The sequence below is a fragment of the Mesoplodon mirus genome, assembly GCF_964341445.2.
Source record: "Mesoplodon mirus genome assembly, chromosome: 3".
Taxonomy (NCBI): domain Eukaryota; kingdom Metazoa; phylum Chordata; class Mammalia; order Artiodactyla; family Ziphiidae; genus Mesoplodon; species Mesoplodon mirus.
In genome coordinates, this window is record NC_138978.1 from 55,780,249 (window position 1) to 55,803,343 (window position 23,095).

General features: G+C 38.8%; 1 protein-coding gene across 4 annotated transcripts in view; it reads left to right on the plus strand.

Moving 5' to 3' along the window:
• Positions 1-23,095, plus strand: part of NFIA (nuclear factor I A) — a gene marked incomplete at its 3' end in the record, with an annotated part of 384,610 nt that overhangs the window by 282,062 nt on the left and 79,453 nt on the right. For all 4 annotated transcript variants that reach the window (XM_082613084.1, XM_082613086.1, XM_082613085.1 and 1 more), the window contains exon 7: positions 20,261-20,389. In XM_082613084.1, the coding sequence (XP_082469210.1) occupies positions 20,261-20,389 (129 nt within the window). The remainder of the gene's footprint in view (positions 1-20,260; positions 20,390-23,095) is intronic.

The following is a 23,095-nucleotide window of genomic DNA, read 5'->3' on the forward strand; positions in this document are numbered from 1 at the left end:
AAAAAAAAGTCTTTATAACACATAATTATTATATTGGGTCACATAAATTTATATCCTAGCCACACATTTAGAGACTTTTGCAGAGATATATTTGTTATAAATGTCATTATCTGCCCCTTGGACTAATTGATAGTTGTCTTAAGTTGACCAAAGCCAGAGAAATAAACTCCCTTGTGGGAGAGGTTCAGCAACTTACATTCAGTACGAATATTTTGTTGTTTTTCACATTCAGTTGGTGACAGTTGTCATTTGAGGGTTGGTAAGTAGACGAAAAATAGGAGAGGAACCTAGTTTTGTCTGTTTAGATACATATGAAGATAGTCCTTTGGCTTGGGTGTAGCCAGCCTACTTAAAGAGTCCAATGTGGTTTGCTTTTTTGTTTTCATAGTGCATAAAGAACTTTTCCTAATAAACACTCTATAGAGTTAATTATCCTAGTAGAAAAAGATGCAAAAGATGGTACGTTGCTAGCATCCCATTCTGACTGGCCCGTGGGGAGTTGTCTGTATAAAATTGGATCCTTGTGCTGGGTTCCAAAAAAAGGTGTGAATATGAAGGAGAAGTGCTAAATCATGACTCCAGAGAAAATGTCGGCCATGAGCAGTTTTTAGTTTAAGTGAAAACCAAACTTTAGGATTTGGACAAATAAGACAAGGAGAAAAAAGGGTGAATCATTAACTCCCATATAAAAGTGTTATGGTGATCAAGTTTCAGCAAACTTGCATAAGACACTCAACAAAGGCTGTGACTGAATGGAACTAACTCATCTACTTAATTGATATGAAAAGCTTTGCCAAGCATTTATCCTTCACGTCAGATAAGTAATTTTTAATAAAATATTTCCAAGATATGAAGACAGTTAAGAAAACAGCACAGTTTTTAATAATTGCACTCCTAAGTAAACGGATCTATCATTACATTGTCACAAAGAATGACAGTGAGAAGAAACATCCTGCTAATCCCTCTCTGATAAGTGTTCAACGTAATTAGACAGACACCGTCTCTTAAGTGTTCAACATAATTAGACAGACACCGTCTCTTAAGTGTTCAACGTAATTAGACAGACACCGTCTCTTCTGTTGAATGTAGCATTAATCAGAAGTGCAACTTTACAAAGAATACTCTTTTCTAATATGTCATTTTGCTTCCAAAAATGACTCACGTAGTTGTGCACAGCTATTTCCTTTTGATTTTGTTTGTTTTAGTAGTGTTTAATAATAGTGTGGGCCTTTTGCATCCACAAAGCTGCATTTGAGGTTAGCAGTTCATTTTGTTTTGCCAACTGTCAGAATAACAAACCGACTTGAAGTATTTGGAAGCTTTGAAATGACCTGTTGGCTCATCTCACTGAAATGAAGGCGTGACTTTTTTAGAGAGAGGTTTTCTTATAAGGAAGAAGCCAGAGGTTTTCTGCATTAAACAAGAGCTCGAGAGAGAACGTGTCTCAGTGAAACATTTAATGTTAAAATGATGAAATGTGTTGCCCCCTTTCAGCATCCACAGGCACTGCCTTTTTAAAAAATCCATTTCCTTTTGCTCTGTGGGCTTCTAGCCTGAACTATGAACTACCGCATAGTTATAAAGTGGTATCCGCTCCGTTCATTGCACGACTCTACCTCCCCACTTTCTCAACGACTCAAAGGCCTTTGAAGGCAAAGAATAGGGTTATTGAAGGATGGGAGGCAGATTTCACTAAGTAACAGGTGGAGGTCAAAGTAGTTTATTTGTGGGGATGAACAGAGTGCAGAGATGAAAAATCAAATACTTTGCCGTAATAAGGTTTAGCAACAAAATGCTGACTACACTAAGCTGAGATTCTAGCTGACAGAACCTTTTCTAGTGTTCATTACTTGATTTCACAGTTCAAGCAATTTGAAGAGACCTAAAATTATATTGCTTTTTTCCCCTATGAAATGTTCCCATCAGTTTCAAATTTTACTTTAAATAAGGTGATGGGTGCTCTACTTGTATCCAAGGAACATTAGGACTTAATAGATTCCCAGTGCAGGCATATCCCAAGCATGGAACATCGCAGACTGCATCTCTTACAAATTAAATTCTACCAGTAGGAACCTTAAACTCCAAGATTTCAATCATGTTTTAACAGACAGAGTGAACATATTTTAATGAACATGTAACTTCACATCATCTAAATGAATATTGTAGGTGAAGAAAAGTATCTAGAGGGATATTTACCAAGCTTGAGCACTGGGTTACCCCCAGGTTGTTGAAGATAAAGAGGAAAGAGCTTTTGTTTTTCTCCCCTTTATACAATTCTGTATTTGTATAGTGCATATATTTTGCTTTTGCAACTTAAAAGAGGGTTGGGCTTCCCTGGTGGCGCAGTGGTTGAGAGTCCGCCTGCCGATGCAGGGGACGCGGGTTCGTGCCCCGGTCCGGGAGGATCCCACATGCCGTGGAGCGGCTAGGCCTGTGAGCCATGGCCGCTGAGCCTGCGCGTCCAGAGCCTGTGCTCCGCAACGGGAGAGGCTACAACAGTGAGAGGCCCGCATAACGCAAAAAAAAAAAAAAAAAAAAAAAAAGGGTTAAACATGCTGAAAAAATATATAAAAGTAAGATTTATCTACTGTTCTACAGCAGGACCAAAAAGGTAAAAATGTTATTTGGTTGCATATAGACCAAAGCTGTTGAATAGAACTTTCCGCAATGATGCAAATGTTCTAAATATGCACTGTCCAAAACTGTAACAACTAGCCAAATATGGCCATTGAGCACTTGAAATGTGGCTATGCTGAGCAACTGAATTTTTAAATTCATTTAATTTTAATTAATTTAAATTTAAGTAACACATGTGGCTAGTAGCTACCATATCAGACAGGGCAGATATAAACCAAACATATGTATGATTGAGTTTTTTACTTTTCATCTGGGTATCTAGGCAGAATGAATAAAACATTATGTTATATTGTACTATATTTTTCATGCAAAGAAAATAGTTTGGTTTTCTCAGTAATTTCTTCTTCATTCTCAGTCCTCTGTGAATGTGTGTGATTGCTATGTTGAGCCAAAATCAATCCTTCCCTGAACACACGGAAGGATGAGATGGTTAGGGGGAAGATGGGATGGGTAGGGAATCTCCAACTCATAAGTATATGGAGCATGAAATGCAATTTTTAAATTTTAGCCCTGACACTGGGGTGTCTGTACTTACCCTGAAAGGAGAGGAAATCCCCTAAAAAGTCATGAGACTTTATTGTTGGCCCAGGAACTAGATTTTTTTTTAAATATCTTTATTGGAGTATAATTGCTTTACAATGGTGTATTAGTTTCTGCTTTATAACAAAGTGAATTAGCTATACATATACATATATCCCCATATCTCCTCCCTCTTGCATCTCCCTCCCACCCTCCCTATCCCACCCCTCTAGGTGGACACAAAGCACCAAGCTGATCTCCCTGTGCTATGCGTATGCTTCCCACTAGCTATCTATTTTACATTTGGTAGTGTATATATGTCCATGACACTCTCTCACTTTGTCCCAGCTTACCCTTCCCCCTCCCTGTGTCCTCAAGTCCATTCTCTACGTCTGCATCTTTATTCCTGTCCTGCCCCTAGGTTCTTCAGAACCTTTTTTTTTTAGATTCCATATATATTGTTAGCATACGGTATTTGTTTTTCTCTTTCTGACTTACTTCACTCTGTATGACAGTTTCTAGGTCCATCCACCTCACTACAAATAACTCAATTTCATTTCTTTTTATGGCTGAGTAGTATTCCATTGTATATATGTGCCACATCTTCTTTATCCATTCATTTGTTGATGGACACTTAGGTTGCTTCCATGTCCTGACTATTGTAAATAGAGCTGCAATGAACATTGTGGTACATGACTCTTTTTGAATTATGGTTTTCTCAGGGTATATGCCCAGTAGTGGGGTTGCTGGGTCGTATGGTAGCTCTGTTTATAGGAACTAGATTTTTTGTATGACATTTTCCTTGTGTCTATTCTTTTTACTCTCTCTGGTTGTAAATTTTCACTTACAAGTGAACATTTGAATACATTAGAGAACTCATCATTTCTTTTCTCCTGAATAATCCATATAATTTTTACTCCATTTTCCCATTTTTTAAAAATTGAAGATACCACTTGTGTCCAAGCCTTTTAAATTACCTGAACTTCTTTATGATGTGGTAATTCTTTGGGGGGGTCCTTTTAGCTCATTTTAAATAGTTGCATATAGAGCAAGAAGGATAAACCTCAGAAGCTGTAGTAACTTTCATTTTATTGTCTCCATCATAAAAATGATTTTAAAACATTTTTTATTCACTGAAAAAGGTTAAAAGTCAAAATAGTCTGAATGTTTTACTTTTTTATTATTGAGTGTGTTAATCATAATAAATTACATTAGGATGAACCCTAATGGATTTTATCATTAGGACGCAAATCTAAGATGAATACAGTATCTTGAATTACTTCCTCCTGTCACACAGCATGTGTTGATACCCACAGGAACAGAATGGTCCTTTAACTGTGGGATTAATCTATCCAAGCACAGCCTTTGTTTAGCATCATGGTTGGAGATGATCTCATCATAAGGTATAGCTGAAATGGTCCTAGGAATGTCCAGTTCTTGCCTGGGGGGCAGCTGCTAGAGAGTGGGGCAGTGCTCTGCGTCTGGAAGCCATGAGTCTGAGTGTAAATTTGCTGGTGGTAGGTGACTTGCAAAATATGGTACTGGTCCTCAGTTTTCATCCTGTGCTTGAGAAATGGCACTGCAGTTTATGCCGGCAAAATTAGTCTTACAGACCTGACTGGCGTATCCATTCCCCACACTTAGACCTGGAGGTATAGGGGAATCTGAAGGCCCAAATGTACAGAGAACAGTACAACAGCAGTTAGCATGTCATTTAGGCTGGAGAAAAATGTTTCCATACCCTTAATAAGCTCTATTTTAAACCAGCTTGTTTATACCAGTAAGATAGATAGATAATGGGAACTTTCTTCAGAAGTAGGCATCTGGCTGGAGCAGTACACTGAAAGGAGGAAGAGTGTTGGCTGGCTGGGTTCAAATCCTGGCTCCTCCACCTACTAATCTTGTGACCTCTCACCTTCTCCGGGACTTGGCTCCCTCAATTATCCTCCCGCCAAAGCATAGCCTTCTGCCCATCTGCTAGAGACATGCCCATCAGAAGGCCAGCATGCCTTATTGGCTCCCATCTTCAGAAAGGTCTGCTTTGCTTCCCTCCAGCTCCCTAAAGCTACTCCCCTAATTTTCTGCTCCCCTCTACAGACTAGTTTTATGAGAGAGTTGACTACAACCACTGTCCCTGCTTCTTCCCTTCCCGTTGATTTTTGCAAGCCATTCTAACCCATCTTCCATGTGCCTCACTCTCCTGGTGCTCATTTATTCTCACTATACTTGACCTCTCAACAGCCTTCACTGCAATCCATCACAGCCGTTTCCTTGAAACACTTCCCTTAGTTTCTGTACAACTGCACTTTCCTCTGAGTAAAATGCCTCCACTTAGTTGCCTACTTTGACACTGATGTTAGTAGCTCAGAGGCCTCCCTTAATGTCAAGACTTACTGAATTCTTAATAATTGTGTGTTAGACTTTACCTCTGGTTACATGACGTATTTCTGCATTATCATATAGACTAGGCTTGGAAGATGTCAATGATTCTTAAAAGAAAAATTGTGATCCTTTCTGCTGTCATTCGCAGGAGGCTGTAGAGAAAGCCACTCGTTGAACAGGCAAGCGGCCTATTGTGCATATTAAATGTATTTACTCTTCTACAATTTAACATCTTTGGGTCATTATCTATTAGAAGACTTCTTCTAAGTCTGTGTGATATTTTTCTTTTGGAGGTTCTGTGTTAGAATTACTGGTAATACATTGAGTATAGTTAATAAAATAGTGATTCCTACTAATAAGGCCAAGAAAAACCTTTGGTATGTAAGACAAAGTGATTCTTAGTACTGTACTTCAGAGTTGTTTTTATTTTTCGCATACTCGTTTGCAGCTGATATAAACTTTCTTTGATTTTTTTCTTTGGATAACCATGTTAGAAACTTCAACTATGAATATATTTTGTTGACTTAAATAGGACACTTTTTATAGTATACAAGGGAAACTACATGAGGGAGTGTGATATTTTACAAAATATCCAAGCTTTAGAACCAGAGAGACCTGGGTTGGAATTATCACTTAATGGCTGTATGATCTTTTTTTTTTTATTGGAGTATAGTTGATTAACAATGATGTGCTAGTTACAGGTGTACAGCAGAGAATGGCTGTATGATCTCGAGCAAGTTGCTTGACATCCTTGATATCTACTTTCTGTGACATTTCTCCTCTTTAAAAAGTTATAGGTAGGGAGGATAGTAATACCTACCATTCTGAGATGAAAATGTAAGGATTTGTAAGTACATGGTACTTACATGTACTTACATGATGGTACTCCATCACTTGTGGCTTTTATTAGTCTCAGTCTGTTTTTTGGAAATGATCAATATGTAGGAATTTGATGACCATCTCTTTAGCTGCCTCCTGGCTCTCTTGAGGCTCCTAGGTGGATGAAGGCTTCCAATAGCCTTTAGGTTTAGTGTAATAGTTGTTCTGGTAAAGCGATAAAGATAGGTCATTGGGAATTCGATCATGACAGCAAACAGAAGAATGTCTGAAGTCAAACATGAACAGATGAACTTAAACAGCATTTTGTGGTCCTCTCTAACCATCTTATATATTGGATTTTAAAATGAAAGTGCAGAGTTTGCTGGTTTCTCCCAAACAGATTGTGACTATAAATGAACAGTATTGAAACTAACCTTTCTTTTTTTTTTTTTGGCCGTGCCGCGAGGCGTGTGAGATCTTAGTTCCCTGACCAGGGATCAAACCCATGCCCCCTACAGTGGGAGCACAGAGTCTCAACCACTGGACCGCCAGGGAAGTCCCCTAACCTTTCTGTTCTTGACTTTGATACTTTGAAGAAAGAAACATATACCAGTTAAATCTTCTCTGACAACTGAAATTGCATCACGCAAACTCCTACAACAGACAAGATAAGGTCCTGCTGTCCTGAGTAGCATTAACCAGGGATCATTTTCACAGGACAGTGGATTTTTGACTAAGTCCTCTAACAAAATAAATACTAACCCTGACTTGTCACCTCCTCTTTAAAAATCCAGCATGTTGTTCCATTGTCACTGGAATAATTATAGTTTATTGTGATCTCTCCCTTCTTCCCCCCTTCCCATTAATACTGTAGCTCCTTTGACTCCTAAAAAATATCCCCTTTTAGAAGCTTTCTCAAGCAAAGAACAGCACTGTACTTTCTTATCATTCCTGTAGGATTTGCTTCACAATTGTCACTGTAAAGTTCTTGATCAAAGTGTTTCGTAAATCTCATGATTTGGGTGAGAGGGGGAGTTGAAATTGATTATGATTTTTTCCCCTGTATATTCTTTTTGTTACATCAGGTTGCAGCAAAAAGTAACCCCCCCAAAAAAAACCCTTGATTTGTTATAGGAGACCTCAAGAATTATTTTGAATTTTTTCATATCTTTTGATCTCATTTTATTATTGATGTTTCTTGAAAGAATCAGGAGGAAATAGAAAGTGTTTACACCATTGGAAATCACTATTTATTAGCCTCTTTCCTAAGAAGGTGTCTTACCATTTTCTCTGGGTGAGTGTAGGCTAATGGAATACCTCACTGCTAGGACAGACTTGCTAAAAATAATGGAAACTTCTGGATGTCTAGAGATTAATTCGTGTATAGTAGGCATCTCTAATACACCCATTCCTAGCATGAACAATAGTCTTATATTTGAATATCATGTTAGTCTGCTATTGCTGTATAGCAAATTACCACAAACTTAGCTTAAAACAAAACAACACACATTTATTATCTCATGGTTTCCATGGGTCAAGAGTCTGGGCACAGCTTAACTGGTCTCTTTGCTCAGGGACTCACAAGGCTGCAATTAAAATTTTGTCCAGGTTGCATTCTTTTCTGGAGCTTAGTGTTTTCTTGCACATGCTCGCGATTGTTGGTAGAATTCTGTTCCTTGTAGCTTTAAGACTAAGGCCCCAGCTTTCTTTTTTTTTTTTTTTAGCTTACCCTTCCCCCTCCCCATATCCTCAAGTCCATTCTCAAGTAGGTCTGTGTCTTTATTCCTGTTTTACCACTAGGTTCTTCATGACATTTTTTTTCTTAAATTCCATATATATGTGTTAGCATACAGTATTTGTCTTTCTCTTTCTGACTTACTTCACTCTGTATGACAGATTCTAGGTCTATCCACCTCATTACATGTAGCTCAATTTCGTTTCTTTTTATGGCTGAGTAATATTCCATTGTATATATGTGCCACATCTTCTTTATCCATTCATCTGATGATGGACACTTAGGTTGTTTCCATCTCTGGGCTATTGTAAATAGAGCCCAGCTTTCTTAAAAGCTGTCTGTCAGCCACAGCCCCACTTAGTCCCTCGAGGTCCCTATAGTTCTTTGCCATGTGACCTTCTCACAGGCCTTTTTATCACACGGCAGCTTACTACTTCAAAGCCAGCAAGAGAATCTCTCTGACTTCTTTTTTTTTTTTTTTTTTTGCGGTACACGGGCACCTCACTGCTGTGGCCTCTCCTGTTGCAGAGCACAGGCTTCGGACGCGCAGGCCCAGCGGCCACGGCTCACGGGCCCAGCTGCTCCGCGGCATGTGGGATCCTCCTGGACCGGGGCATGAACCCGTGTCCCCTGCATCAGCAGGCGGACTCTCAACCACTGTGCCACCAGGGAAGCCCCTCTCTGACTTCTAATTCTTCTTTTTTTTTTCTAATTTTATTTCTTTATAAATTTATTTATTTATTTTTGGCTGTATTTGATCTTCATTGCTGTGCACGGGCTTTCTCTAGTTGTGGTGAGCGGGGGCTACTCTTTGTTGCAGCGTGTGTGCTTCTCATTGCGGTGGCTTCTGTTGTTGCGGAGCACGGGCTCTAGGAGTGCGGGCTTCAGTGGTTGTGGTTCACAGGCTCTAGAGCACGGGCTCAGTAGTTGTGGTGCATGGGCTTAGTTGCTCCGCGGCATGTGGGATCTTCCCGGACCAGGGCTCGAACCCATGTCCCCTGCATTGGCATGCAGATTCTTAACCACTGTGCCACCAGGAAAGTCCCTGATGCTTCTTTTGAAGGACTCATCTGATGAAGTCAGGCCCACCCAGCATAATAATCCTTTACTAACTCAAAGTCAGCTGGTTAGGGACCTTAATTACATTCACAAAAGTTCTTTCCCCTTGGCAATATAACAACCTAATCACAAGAATGACATCCATTTTATTCACAGGTACCACCCACATTCAAGGGGAAGGGATTATATAAAGTATGCAACCAAGGGCCTCCCTGGTGGCGCAGTGGTTGAGAGTCCGCCTGCCGATGCAGGGGATACGGGTTCGTGCCCCGGTCTGGGAGGATCCCATATGCCGCGGAGCGGCTGGGCCCGTGAGCCATGGCCGCTGGGCCTGCGCATCCGGAGCCTGTGCTCCGCAACGGGAGAGGCCACAACAGTGAGAGGCCCGCATACCGCAAAAATAAAAAAAATAAAATAAAAAAAAATAGAGTATGCAACCAAGGGGCCACAAACTTTGGGATCTTCTTAGAAATCTGACTACCACAAATATCAATGATGAAGCTAACAGAATCTTTTTGAATACTGTATTTGGCCTATACTTTCACTCACAACTGCCTCCAGGGAACAGAATAACTGAAAGACTAGAATTTCATGTACGTTTGTTGCCTTTGTCCATTGAACACTATTTGAAATGACTCAGATAGCTTAGAAAAATGGCTAATTGGAGAGAAATTCAGAAAGTCTAGTTGTTAGAGAGCCAATGGCTAGCCAAAAAGCTTCTTGAAATTCATCTCCTATTCTATTTACCACCATTGGGTTTTTATAGCAATCAATAGGAGAGAATGTCCCTTTTTTTTTTAACATCTTTCTTGGAGTATAATTTCTTTACCATGGTGTGTTAGTTTCTGCTTTATAACAAAGTGAATCAGCTATACATATACATACATCCCCATATCTCCTCCCTCTTGTGTCTCCCTCCCACCCTCCCTATCCCACCCCTCTAGGTGGTCAAAAAGCACTGAGCTGATCTCCCTGTGCTATGTGGCTGCTTCCCACTAGCTATCTATTTTACATTTGGTAGTATATATAAGTCCATGCCACCCTCTCACTTCATCCCACCTTACCCTTCCCCCTCGCCGTGTCCTCAAGTCCATTCTCTACATCTGTGTCTTCATTCCTGTCCTGCCTCTAGTTTCTTCAGAACCATTTTTTTTCTTTTTTTTTTTTTTTAGATTCCATATATATCTGGTAGCATACAGTGTTTGTTTTTCTCATTCTGACTTACTTCACTCTGTATGACAGACTCTGGGTCCATCCACCTCACTACAAATAACTCAATTTCGTTTCTTTTTATGGCTGAGTAGTATTGCATTGTATATATGTGCCACATCTTCTTTATCCATTCATCTGTCAATGGACACTTAGGTTGCTTCCATGTCCTGGCTATTGTAAATAGAGCTGCAATGAACATAGTGGTACATGACTTTTTTAAAATTATGTTTTACTCTGGGTATATGCCCAGTAGTAGGATTGCTGCGTCGTATGGTAGTTCTATTTCTAGTTTTTTAAGGAACCTCCATACTGTTCTTCATAGTGGCTGAATCAATTTATATTCCCACCAGCAGTGCAAGAGGGTTCCCTTTTCTCCACACGCTATCCAGCATTTATTGTTTGTAGATTTTTTGATGATGGCCATTGTGACTGCTGTGCGGTGATACTTCATTGCAGTTTTGATTTGCATTTCTCTAATAATTAGTGATGTTGAGCATCCTTTCATATGTTTGTTGGCAATCTGTATATCTTCTTTGGAGAAATGTCTATTTAGGTCTTCTGCCCATTTTTAGACTGGGATGTTTGTTTTTTGATATTGAGCTGAATAAGCTGCTTGTAAATTTGGGAGATTAATCCTTTGTCAGTTGCTTCATTTGCAAATATTTTCTCCCATTCTGAGGGTTGTCTTTTCATCTTGTTTATGGTTTCCTTTGCTGTGCAAAAGCTTATAAGGTTCATGAGGTCCCATTTGTTTATTTTTGTTTTTATTCCCATTTTTCTAGGACATGGGTCAAAAAGGATCTTGCTGTGATTTATGTCACACAGTGTTCTGCCTATGTTTTCCTCTAAGAGTTTTATAGTGTCTGGCCTTACATTTAGGTCTTTAATCCATCTTGAGTTTATTTTCCTGTATGGTGTTAGGGAGTGTTCTAATTTCATTCTTTTACATGTAGCTGTCCAGTTTTCGCAGGACCACTTATTGAAGAGACTGTCTTTTCTCCATTGTATATTCTTGCCTCCTTTATCAAAAATAAGGTGACCCTAGCTATGTTGGTTTATCTCTGGGCTTTCTATCCTGTTCCACTGATCTATATTTCTGTTTTTGTGCCAGTACCATACTGTCTTGATTACTGTAGCTTTGTAGTATAGTCTGAAGTCAGGGAGCCTGATTCCACTAGCTCCGTTTTTCTTTCTCAAGATTGCTTTGGCTATTCAGGGTCTTTTGTGTTTCCGTACAAATTATGAAATGTTTTGTTCTAGTTCTGTGAAAAATGCCATTGGTAGTTTGACAGGGATTGCATTGAATGTGTAGATTGCTTTGGGTAGTAGAGTCATTTTCACAATGTTGATTCTTCCAATCCAAGAACATGGTATATCTCTCCATCTGTTTGTATCATCTTTAATTTCTTTCATCAGTGTCATAATTTTCTGCATACAGGTCTTTTGACTCCTTAGGTAGGTTTATTCCTAGGAATTTTATTCTTTTTGTTGCAGTGGTAAATGGGAGTGTTTCCTTGATTTCTCTTTCATATTTTTCATCATTAGTGTATAGGAATGCAAGAGATTTCTGTGCATTAATTTTCTATCCTGTTACTTTACCAAATTCATTAATTAGCTCTAGTAGTTTTCTGGTAGAGTCTTTAGGATTCTCTCTATATAGTATCATGTCATCTGCAAACAGTGACAGCTTTACTTCTTCTTTTCTGATTTGGATTCCTTTTATTTGTTTTTCTTCTCTGATTGCTGTGGCTAAAACTTCCAAAACTATGTTGAGTAATACTGGTGAAAGAGGGCAACCTTGTCTTGTTCCTGACCTTAATGGAAATGGTTTCAGTTTTTCACCATTGAGAATGATGTTGGCTGTGAGTTTGTCATATATGGCCTTTATTATGTTGAGGTAAGTTCCCTCTATGCCTACTTTCTGCAGGATTTTTATCATAAATGGGTGTTAAATTTTGTCAAAAGCTTTTTCTGCATTATTGAGATGATCATATGGGTTTTCTCCTTCCATTTGTTAATATGGTGTATCACATTGATTGATTTGCATATATTGAAGAATCCTTGCATTCCTGGGATAAACCCCACTTGATCATGGTGTATGATCCTTTTAATGTGCTGTTGGATTCTGTTTGCTAGTATTTTGTTGAGGATTTTTGCATCTATGTTCATCAGTGATATTGGCCTGTAGTTTTCTTTCTTTGTGACATCTTTGTCTGGTTTTGGTATCAGGGTGATGGCGGCCTTGTAGAATGAGTTTGGGAGTGTTCCTCCCTCTGCTATATTTTAGAAGAGTTTGAGAAGGATAGTTGTTAGCTCTTCTCTAAATGTTTGATAGAATTTGGCTTTGAAGCCATCTGGTCCTGGGCTTTTGTTTGTTGGAATATTTTTAATCACAGTCTCAATTTCAGTGCTTGTGATTGGTCTGTTTATATTTTCTATTTCTTCCTGGTTCAGTCTCAGAAGGTTGTGCTTTCCTAAGACTTTGTCCATTTCTTCCTGGTTGTCCAATAAGCATAGAGTTGCTTGTAGTAATCGCTCATGATCCTTTGTGTTTCTGCAGTCTCACTTGTTACTTCTCCTTTTTCATTTCTAATTCTATTGATTTGAGTCTTCTCCCTTTTTTTCTTGATGAGTCTGGCTAATGGTTTGTCAATTTTGTTTATCTTCTCAAAGAACCAGCTTTTAGTTTTATTGATCTTTGCTATCGTTTCCTTCACTTCTTTTTCATTTATTTCTGATCTGATCTATATGATTTCTTCTGCTAACTTAGTGATTTTTTGTTTTTCTTTCTCAAATTGCTTTAGGTATAAGGTTAGGTTGTTTATTTGAGATGTTTCTTTTTTCTTGAAGTAGGATTGTATTGCTATAAACTTTCCTCTTAGAACTGATTTTGCTCCATCCCATAGGTTGTGGGTCGTCGTGTTTTAATTGTCATTTGTTTCTAGGTATTTTTTGATTTCCTCTCTGATTTCTTCAGTGATCTCTCGGTTATTAAGTAGTGTATTGTTTAGCCTCCATGTGTTTGTATTCTTTACAGATTTTTTCCTATAATTTATACCTAGTCTGATAGTGTTGTGGTCAGAAAAGCTACTTGATATGATATCAACTTTCTTAAATTTACCAAGGCTTGATTTGTGACCCAAGATATGATCTATACTGGAGAATGTTCCAAGAGCACTTGAGAAGAAAGTGTATTCTGTTGTTTTTGGATGGAATGTCCTATAAATATCAATTAAGTCCATCTTGTTTAATGTATCATTTAAAGCTTGTGTTCCCTTATTTATTTTCATTTTGGATTATCTGTCCGTTGTTGAAAGTGGGGTGTTAAAGTCCCCTACTATGATTGTGTTACTGTCGATTTCCCCTTTTATGTCTGTTAGCATTTGCCTTATGTATTGAGGTGCTCCTCTGTTGGGTGCATAAATATTTACAATTGTTATATCTTCTTCATGGATCGATCCCTTGATCATTATGTAGTGTCCCTCTTTGTCTCTTGTAGTAGTCTTTATTTTAACGTTTGTATTGTCTGATATGCGCATTGTTACTCCAGCTGTCTTTTGATTTCCATTTACATAGAATATCTTTTTCCATCCCCTCACTTTCAGTCTGTATGTGTCCCTAGGTCTGAAGCGGGTTTCTTGTAGGCAACATATATACGGGTCTTGTTTTTGTATCCATTCAGCTAGTCTGTGTCTTTTGGTTGGAGCATTTAATCCATTCATGTTTAAGGTAATTATTGATATGTATGTTCCTATTCCCATTTTCTTAATTGTTTTGGGTTTGTTATTGTAGGTCTTTTCCTTCTCTGTTTTTCCTGCCTAGAGAAGTTCCTTTAGCATTTGTTGTAAATCTGGTTTACTGGTGCTGAATTCTCTTAACTTTTGCTTGTCTATAAAGGTTTTAATTTCTCCATCGAATCTGAATGAGATCCTTGCTGGGTAGAGTAATCTTGGTTGTTGATTCTTCCCTTTCATGACTTTAAATATGTCCTGCCACTCCCTTCTGGCTTGCAGAGTTTGTGCTGAAAGATCAGCTGTTGACCTTATGGGGATTCCCTTTTATGTTATTTGTTGTTTTTCCCTAGCTGCTTTTAATATTTTTTCTTTGTGTTTTATTTTTGATAGTTTGATTAATATGTGTCTTGGCGTGTTTCTCCTTGGATTTATCCTGTATGGGACTCCCTGTGCTTCCTGGACTTGATTAACTATTTCCTTTCCCATATTAGGGATGTTTTCAACTATAATCCCTTCAGATATTTTCTCAGTCCCTTTCTTTTTCTCTTCTTCTTCGGGGACCCCTATAATTCGAATGTTGGTGTGTTTAATGTTGTCCCAGAGGCTTCTGAGACTATCCTCAATTCTTTTCATTCTTTTTTCTTTATTCTGCTCTGCAGTAGTTATTTCCAGTATTTTATCTTCCAGGTCACTTATCTGTTCTTCTGCCTCAGTTATTCTGCTATTGATTCCTTCCAGAGAATTTTTAATTTCATTTATTGTGTTGTTCATCATTTTTTTTTCCTTTTTAGTACTTCTAGTTCCTTGTTAAACATTTCTTGTATTTTCTTCACTCTATTTCCAAGATTTTGGATCATCTTTACTATCATTACTCTGAATTCTTTTTCAGGTAGACTGCCTATTTCCTGTTTATTTGTTTGGTCTGATGGGTTTTTACCCTGCTCCTTCATCTGCTGTGTGTCTCTCTGTCTTCTCTTTTTTCTTAACTTACTGTGTTTGGGGTCTCCCTTTCACAGGCTGCAGGTTCGTAATTCCTGTTGTTTTTAGTGTCTGCCCCCAGTGGCTAAGGTTGTTTCAGTGGCTTGTGTAGGCTTCCTGGTGGAGGAGACTAGTGCCTGTGTTCTGGTGGATGAGGCTGGATCTTGTCTTTCTGGTGGGAAGGACCATGTCTAGTGGTGTGTTTTGGGGTGTCTGTGACCTCATTATGACTTTAGGCAGCCTCTCTGCTAATGGGTGGGTTTTGTTCCTGTCTTCCTAGTTGTTTGGCATAGGATGTCCAGCATTGTAGCTTGCTGGTCATTGAGTGGAGCTGGGTCTTAGTGTTGAGATGGAGATCTCTGGGAGAGCTTTCAGCATTTGATATTACATGGAGCTGGGAGGTCTTTGGTGGATCAATGTCCTAAACTCGGCTCTCCCACCTCAGAGGCAGAGGCCTGACATCCGGCCAGAGCACCAAGACCCTGTCAGCCATATGGCTCAGAAGAAAAGGGAGAAAAAAATAAAATAAAATAAAATAGTTATTAAAATAAAAAATAATTATAAAAGATTTTAAAGTAATAAAAAAAGAGAAAAAAAGAAAGAAAGAAGAGGGCAACCAAACCAGAAAACAAATCCACCAATGATAACAAGCACTAAAAACTATACTAAAAACAAAAAACAACAAAAAATCCCGACAGACAGAACCCTAGGGCAAATGGTAAAAGCAAAGCTATACAGACAAAATCACACAAATAAGCATATGCATACATGCTTGCAAAAAATGAAAAAGGAAAAAAATATATATATCTGTATATTTTAAAAATGGAAGAGAGCAACCAAATCAATAAACAAATCTGCCAATGATAATAAACTCTAAATACTAAACAAAGATAAACATAAAACCAAAAACAAATTAGATGCAGAGAGCAAACCCCAAGTCTACAATTGCTCCCAAAGTCCATCGCCTCAATTTTGGGATGATTGATTGTCTATTCAGGTATTCCACAGATGCAGGGTACATCAAGTTGATTGAGGAGCTTTGATCCGCTGCTCCTGAGGCTGCTGGGATAGATTCCCTTTCTCTTCTTTGTTTGCACAGCTCCCAGGGTTCAGCTTTGGATTTGGACTCGCCTCTGCATGTAGGTTGCCTGAGGGCGTCTGTTCTTCGCCCAGAAAGGACGGGGTTAAAGGAACAGCTGATCTGGGGGCTCTGGCTCACTCAGGCCGGGGGGAGGGAGGGGTATGGATGCAGGGTGAGCCTGTGGTGGCAGAGGCCGGCGTGACGTTGCACCAGCCTGAGGCACACCGTGTGTTCTGCTGGGGAAGTTGTGCCTGGATCATGGGACCCTGGCAGTGGCGGGCTGCACAGGCTCCTGGGATGGGAGGTGTGTATACTGACCTGTGCTTGCACAGAGGCTTCTTGGTGGCTGCAGCAGCAGCCTTAGCATCCCATGCCCGTCTCTGGGGTCCGCGCTGATAGCCATGGCTTACGCCCGTCTCTGGATCTCGTTTAGGTGGTACTCTGAATCCCCTCTCCTTCTGTACCCCGAAACAATGGTCTCTTGCCTCTTAGGTGGGTCCAGGCTTTTTCCTGGACACCCTCCCGGCTAGCTGTGGTGCACTAGCCCCCTTCAGGGTGTGTTCACGCAGCCAACCCCAGTCCTCTCCCTGGGATCTGACCTCTGAAGAAGCCGGAGCCTCAGCTCCCAGCCCCCACCCATCCCGGCCGGTGAGCAGACAAGCCTCTCGGGCTGGTGAGTGCTGGTCGGCACTGACCCTCTGTGCGGGAATCTCTCCGCTTTGCCCTCCGCAACCCTGTTGCTGCGCTCTCCTCCGTGGTTTGGAAGCTCCCCCATCCGCCACCCCCCATCTCCGCCAGTGAAGGGGCTTCCTAATGTGTGGAAGCCTTTCGTCCTTCACAGCCCTCCCACTGGTGCAGGTCCTGTCCCTATTCTTTTGTCTCTGTTTTTTCTTTTGCCCTACCCAGGTATGTGGGGAGTTTCTTGACTTTGGGGAAGTCTGAGGTCTTCTGCCAGCATTCAGTAGGTGTTCTGTAGGAGTTGTTCCACATGTAGATGTATTTCTGATGTATTTGTGGGGAGGAAGGTGATCTCCATATATTACTCTTCCGCCATCTTGAAGGTCTCTGGGAATGTCCCATTGAAACAAAACATTATGGTAAATTTCTGCTTCCAATTCTATGTAATTCTTTATTTTTACATATTGAAAGGAACTTTGAAGTAATATTTGTTTTGTTCCAGAAAAACGTGTAGCATTACTTTATAATCTTTTTTTAAAAATCTGATACTTATAAAAAATAGTTTTAAATCAAAATTTTGACTCATTAAGAGAAAGCCAATCAGTCAATCTTTGCAGTAATTGTGTAACAGTTGTGCATAGCTATTTGGTAAAAGAAATTTTAACAAAGAGCTTATTTTTAAAGTAATGTACAGAAACCAAATTTGATTTCAAAAATAAAAACCAGGATTAATGTTGTCTAGCTTTAAACATAAAGCAGTTTACTAGCATTTTAAAACTTCATTTGGTCAATTAAGTATACGAAGCAAATTAACGAAAACATACATTATGCATATGGAGAAAATATAAGTAAATAATAAGGAAACATGCTCAATATGAGTCTTTAAAAATTGAAAACACAAAGTAATTTTGAGATTCATGACAGCCTTGGGGTTCATATTACTTGACCGTGATAAATTTAGAAGGTTATACAGAGTTTGGCTTGTTCTTCTTATATGCAGAAAGTATTTCTTCTCTCTTTAACCCTTTCAAAGAGGATTTAAATTTTGATCATTTTGAATCCATTTACTAACTGGATAAGCATTTTCATGCTTATTGTCTACATTTGACTTCCACTTCCCCTTTTAAAAGCGTTAAGTGGTGGGTTTAAATCATGTCAACATTTCTGACGTATTTAGAATTGCATGGGTTGGAAAACATGAACTTTTCAAAGAAATGACTTTTCCTTGAGTCTAGCCATTTGCTTTCTTTAATAAGATTAGTTCAGATACTGCATTTCATCATCAATTCCATCATCTGAAAAAAATTCTGCCATCTCAAAAGTTTTGACATTTTCATTTTCTATTCTATTTCTGTTCCATGACACATAATTCAGGCATTTGACTGAGTTTAAATCAGTGGACTGGTTGGAAGCCTAAAAATTGCCTTGCACAGAAGAGTTTTGAATGAATTGGGAGATTTCTTTACATTTGGGAGCTTTTTATTTCTTTCCTTTCATTTTTTAATTTGATCTCCTCTGTGATGTAATTACATGATGATACCTTAGGTTAGGTTACTTGTAATGAACGTTGATCCAAAATCTCAATTCGTCCTAACGACGTTAGGACATTGGCATGCCATGACTTTGGTTACTGATTCATCGAGCAAACAAATATAGCTAAAGTCACTTAGTGACTTGTTTCTAATTCAAATCACACACATATTGATCTGTAGAACGGATCTGATCTGGATTTGTCTAGCTCGTGTGAAATCACACACCACTTCATGTTGTCCTTATGTCTGACTATGCAAATGTGCTTGCCGATTTGCAATTTGTTTCTTTCTTAGGGTCAAAACCCCAAGTTTTGCTCTGTCCAGGCATCTATTAGTAAAGCCACAGATCTCTTAGTAAAGCCACAAACTACCTGTACAGGTAGTTTACATATCTTTTCAGACCACTTGATATGTTCTAGACTCTTTGTTAGATAGCCTGAAAATAGAGGCAGGCAAAGCAGACCTCGTGTCTCTCCTTATAGAATCTGTGGTCACACTTGAAGGTTGTCTTGTAGAATTTCATTAAGGAAATCTGTGATTAGAAATAACAAGGACATGTTTAGACAAACTAACTAAATTTCTAAACAGATCTATACCTATAAAGTGCTTAGAATAGTACATGGAACTTAGCAAGTACTCGGTAACATTTACATGCCAATATCGTTATTATTTTTATTACTTATTTTTCTAGTTCACCCAAATAATTCTCTGGTCATAGGCAGAACATAATACATGTAGATATGTATAAGTAAAATGAGATTTGGTTCTTTAAACATGAAATCAGACCAATTTTGTGCTGCAAATTTAAAAGAGCCCAAATTTTTCCTGTGATGTGGAGACTAGGAGTCATTTCCTTTATTTTTATATCCAAGTTTTCATTGTTTTAATTGGCACCCTACCAAACTGATAGATGCCTCTAGTTGTGTGTGTCAGCGTAGTTGCCGAGAACATTACAGATGCAGTAATTACAAGGGACCATTTTCCCATTATTTTCTTCCCAAAGCGTTTCCTATGCTGGAAATGCTATGAAAAGTTTAGACTATAGTAAAAATACTATTTTTTTTAAAAACAAGCTTTATTTTCTTAAAATAAAATATGTTCGTCATAGAAAAAACAAGTAAGCAAAAAGAAGCAGTGAAAATCACTCAAATCCAACATGCAGAGAGAACTACTGTTATAGTTTATGCATATTTCTTTCCAGTTCTTTCTCTGTACATAAAAATACATTTTAAAATGGCATCATTGTATAATATCCTATTTTGTAATTGCTTTCCATGTCTTTATTTCATGTCATTAAATATCTTTCCATTGTCATTATTCTTTTACAGTGTTATTTGCATTTGTTATACCTTATTTAACCATTTAACTTTTATTTTTTAACTTTTACCTTTTCTTTTTTTTCTATTATAAATTATTCATTGGATGAGCAACTGAGTTACCACTGATGAGGGTTTTTTAAATGTTAAAATAGCTAAATTGTATAAAATGTGGAGAGAGTGCCTTGACACTGAAGTAAAGTAACTGGCAAGATAAGATGATTGCATATGAGGTCCTCATATGCTTCTATAACCTTCTTTACAAAGGGTCCGAAAGGCCACTGGCTCAGACAACAACTTCAGGAAGCACTGGGGAAGTGGTGCTCCATAATTAGAGAAGATCAGTAACCCCAAAATGGACTGTGATTTAGGAGAGTAAGTTGAAATCAACTCTATGCTGATATCAGGGGACCGTTCTGTCACCTGTTTGTTCCTATGACAAATTCAAACCAATTCAAAACAAATTTTCCCTTCACAGGTAGATTTCTTTTTTAAATTCTTTTAAGTTTAATCTTTTAGGTTGCATAAACTGTTGTTCCGTGATTTAAGTGTGCTTGTCAATCCATCCTTCCTGCCAGGAATGCCATCTCCAACCACACTGAAGAAGTCGGAGAAGTCTGGTTTCAGCAGCCCCTCCCCTTCGCAGACCTCCTCCCTGGGAACGGCATTCACACAGCATCACCGACCTGTCATTACAGGACCCAGAGGTGAGCTGCTCCACAGACACCCTTGATTGTGCTTAGATCATGACCTTGGGACCAGAGTAGCAAAATGAGAGACATGAGACCCGAGTAGCAAAATGAGAGGCAATGAGGGCTCCCCCAGAGTGGTCCTAAAGGCAGCAAGTGTTCCAATTTCTTATCCTCGGGGGCTGCTTTGGAATTGTAGGGACCCAAGAGATTTGGCATCAAACCCTGATCCTTACCTGTTTCTTTGCTGGTGGGATGTTGAAAAGAGGTGGGAGGTAATTTGAATTAAACCAAAATCAAATCTGTCCTACAAATTGTACAGGGGGCACATGCACGCGAATGTGTGTGTATTTGTGTGTGTGTGTTAGGTAGTTTATTTTTGTGTAGTCAATTACCTCTTTTCAAGCAATAGCTTATTTTCATTCTCTCACCCCTGCTGATTCCCTTTCCTTGAAACCTGATTTCAATATGTGGCATTTTGCGTTGAGGTTGTCTGCAATCACTGTGTTGACGAGCCATCTTCATTCCCTTCTTTTGAAGTGGTAGATAGTTTGTCTGGTTTTCATTGCAATGTTTTCATTATTTTTGTCTCATGTGCTTTTAAGTTTATTATTAAAATGTGTCCACAAGAAATATGATTTGTATTTCACATTAAAGACAAGCTTTAAACCTCAAGAGAATGTCAGCAAATCACTTAACTTGATCTTATTGCAAGATGAAAATATTTATTAGTTTGTTTATGAAACTCCCACAGTAGGAGTACGAATAATTGTAACCACGTTTGCTTTCTCCCATCAGATTTTCGTTTAGGTAGGTTTGTGATCTACCAGCTGGTATCATAAAACATCCTAGAAAGTTATGGTCTCTTGTCTACTTTGACATACGCCTGGGGAAACTGATGTTTCTTGCATTAATCTCAATGTGAGTGCCACAAATCTGAATCCCTTTATGAATACTCTGTGTGCATCTCAGGGAAATATGGCAGTTGAGAGGGCTGGCCAGTGCACACGTGCAGAAATCACACTGAAGAAAATAAGTATTCTGACTATTGTGTGAAGCAGTTTCTCTATCCACAATTATGGATGTTCACTTGCCCCATCTTTGAACATCTTGTGATCATTGACGGAACTTTCTCAAGATCCCTAATTATTCCATTTGTGTGTGAGAGTGTGTGTGATACAATCAGAAAAGCTAAATATGTATTTTTTCCTAATTTGAAAACCTTGCATCTGAATGGGATTATGTGGTCCCAGAATGAGTCTCTTTAAATGGGGCAGTATGATATTTTCCTCGTTGTCAACATTCCTTAAGCATTGAAACTGTGGTGCCAAGTAAGAAATACAAAGCCCTTTTAGTCAGAAGATTTTTGGTCTCAGGGAGATAAGGCATGTGACGTTTCTCATCTTTATTATGGTCAGGTTAACATTCTAAATGGTAAATTAATGTTAAAAGCAGACAGTTCTGTAGGACCTCAGGGGAGGGAACTATGGAGCTTCCTTCATCCATTAAACAAGAATTTAATGAGTACCTGTCACTATACAGGCACTGGGAAATCAGTGGTTTCTGTCCTCATAGAGCATATCATCTAGTGCAGGAAAATAAGCATTTAGAAAATGATGTGGAATGCACTGTTACTTATCACTTTATATCAAATAAAGAGACTTCAAAGTGTACATAACATTGAAGTCAAATCTTAAAAGTTGCTTACATGAATGGAGGGCATTCCAAGCAAAGAAAAGACTCATGGGCGCAGCAGGGCGACAAGGATTGGGAAGCAGCAATGTCAGCAATCAGGTTAGTTGGTTAAGCTGCCTCTTTCCCTTTCCACTTACCTTCTGAATTTTTTAATATCCTCGTCAATAAAATGGGAACAATACTACTGCTGAATGAATATTTTCTCCCAACCTCATATTCTTATACAGAAACTACAATAAAACAATATTTTTAGAGACTCTTTGAGGAGCATAAAGCAATGTGCCTATGTTATCATTTATTCAGTAAATACTGAATGCCTTCTGTGTGTCTTGCCTTAAAACCATAGTTCTAGAAATCACTGAAATGATTCTAGCAGTTACTGTGGGTGCCATGATTGGGTGCTTTCTTCATGCTAAACAATCACATTTGCTAAAATGACCCACACTGGGTCGAACCAGAGGGGACCGTCTTAGCCTACAGGACAGTGAGTTTTGATCTATTCATACTCATGAAATTGTTTATGTGGCAAAGAGAAAGATGCTCAATTTAAGAATTATGGAATTCCAAAGATGCTTTTTTTTTCACCAGAATTCAAGATGGTTCCCAGCATCCTCAGTTCTCCTTTCTGGGAAATCTACTCAGGTACCCATTCTTATTGCATCCTGCCCCACTTAGTGGTCTGGTGAAGGGAAGTGGGGTAGTTGAGATGAAATACTTCAGCAGCATCACAGAATTGAGATAGACTAACATGAGACACTCTTGGGCTAAGACCTTTTTAAAGGTTGGTATTCAGGTGCTTATTATTTAAGACATACTTGCTACAGGTATTATAATCCCGGTTATTCTTCTCTGAACTAGTTGGAAAGCTAATGCTTAGAATGACATCACATCTGGGAGTAAGAGTTGATATTTTAGGAAGATGAGGCCGGATTTAAAGGAGGAGAGTCTGACCGAGGGAGCCAGTGTGGAATAAATGAGACATTGGACATAAAGGAGAATTCAACCAGACATGTTCTTTTTATTATAAGG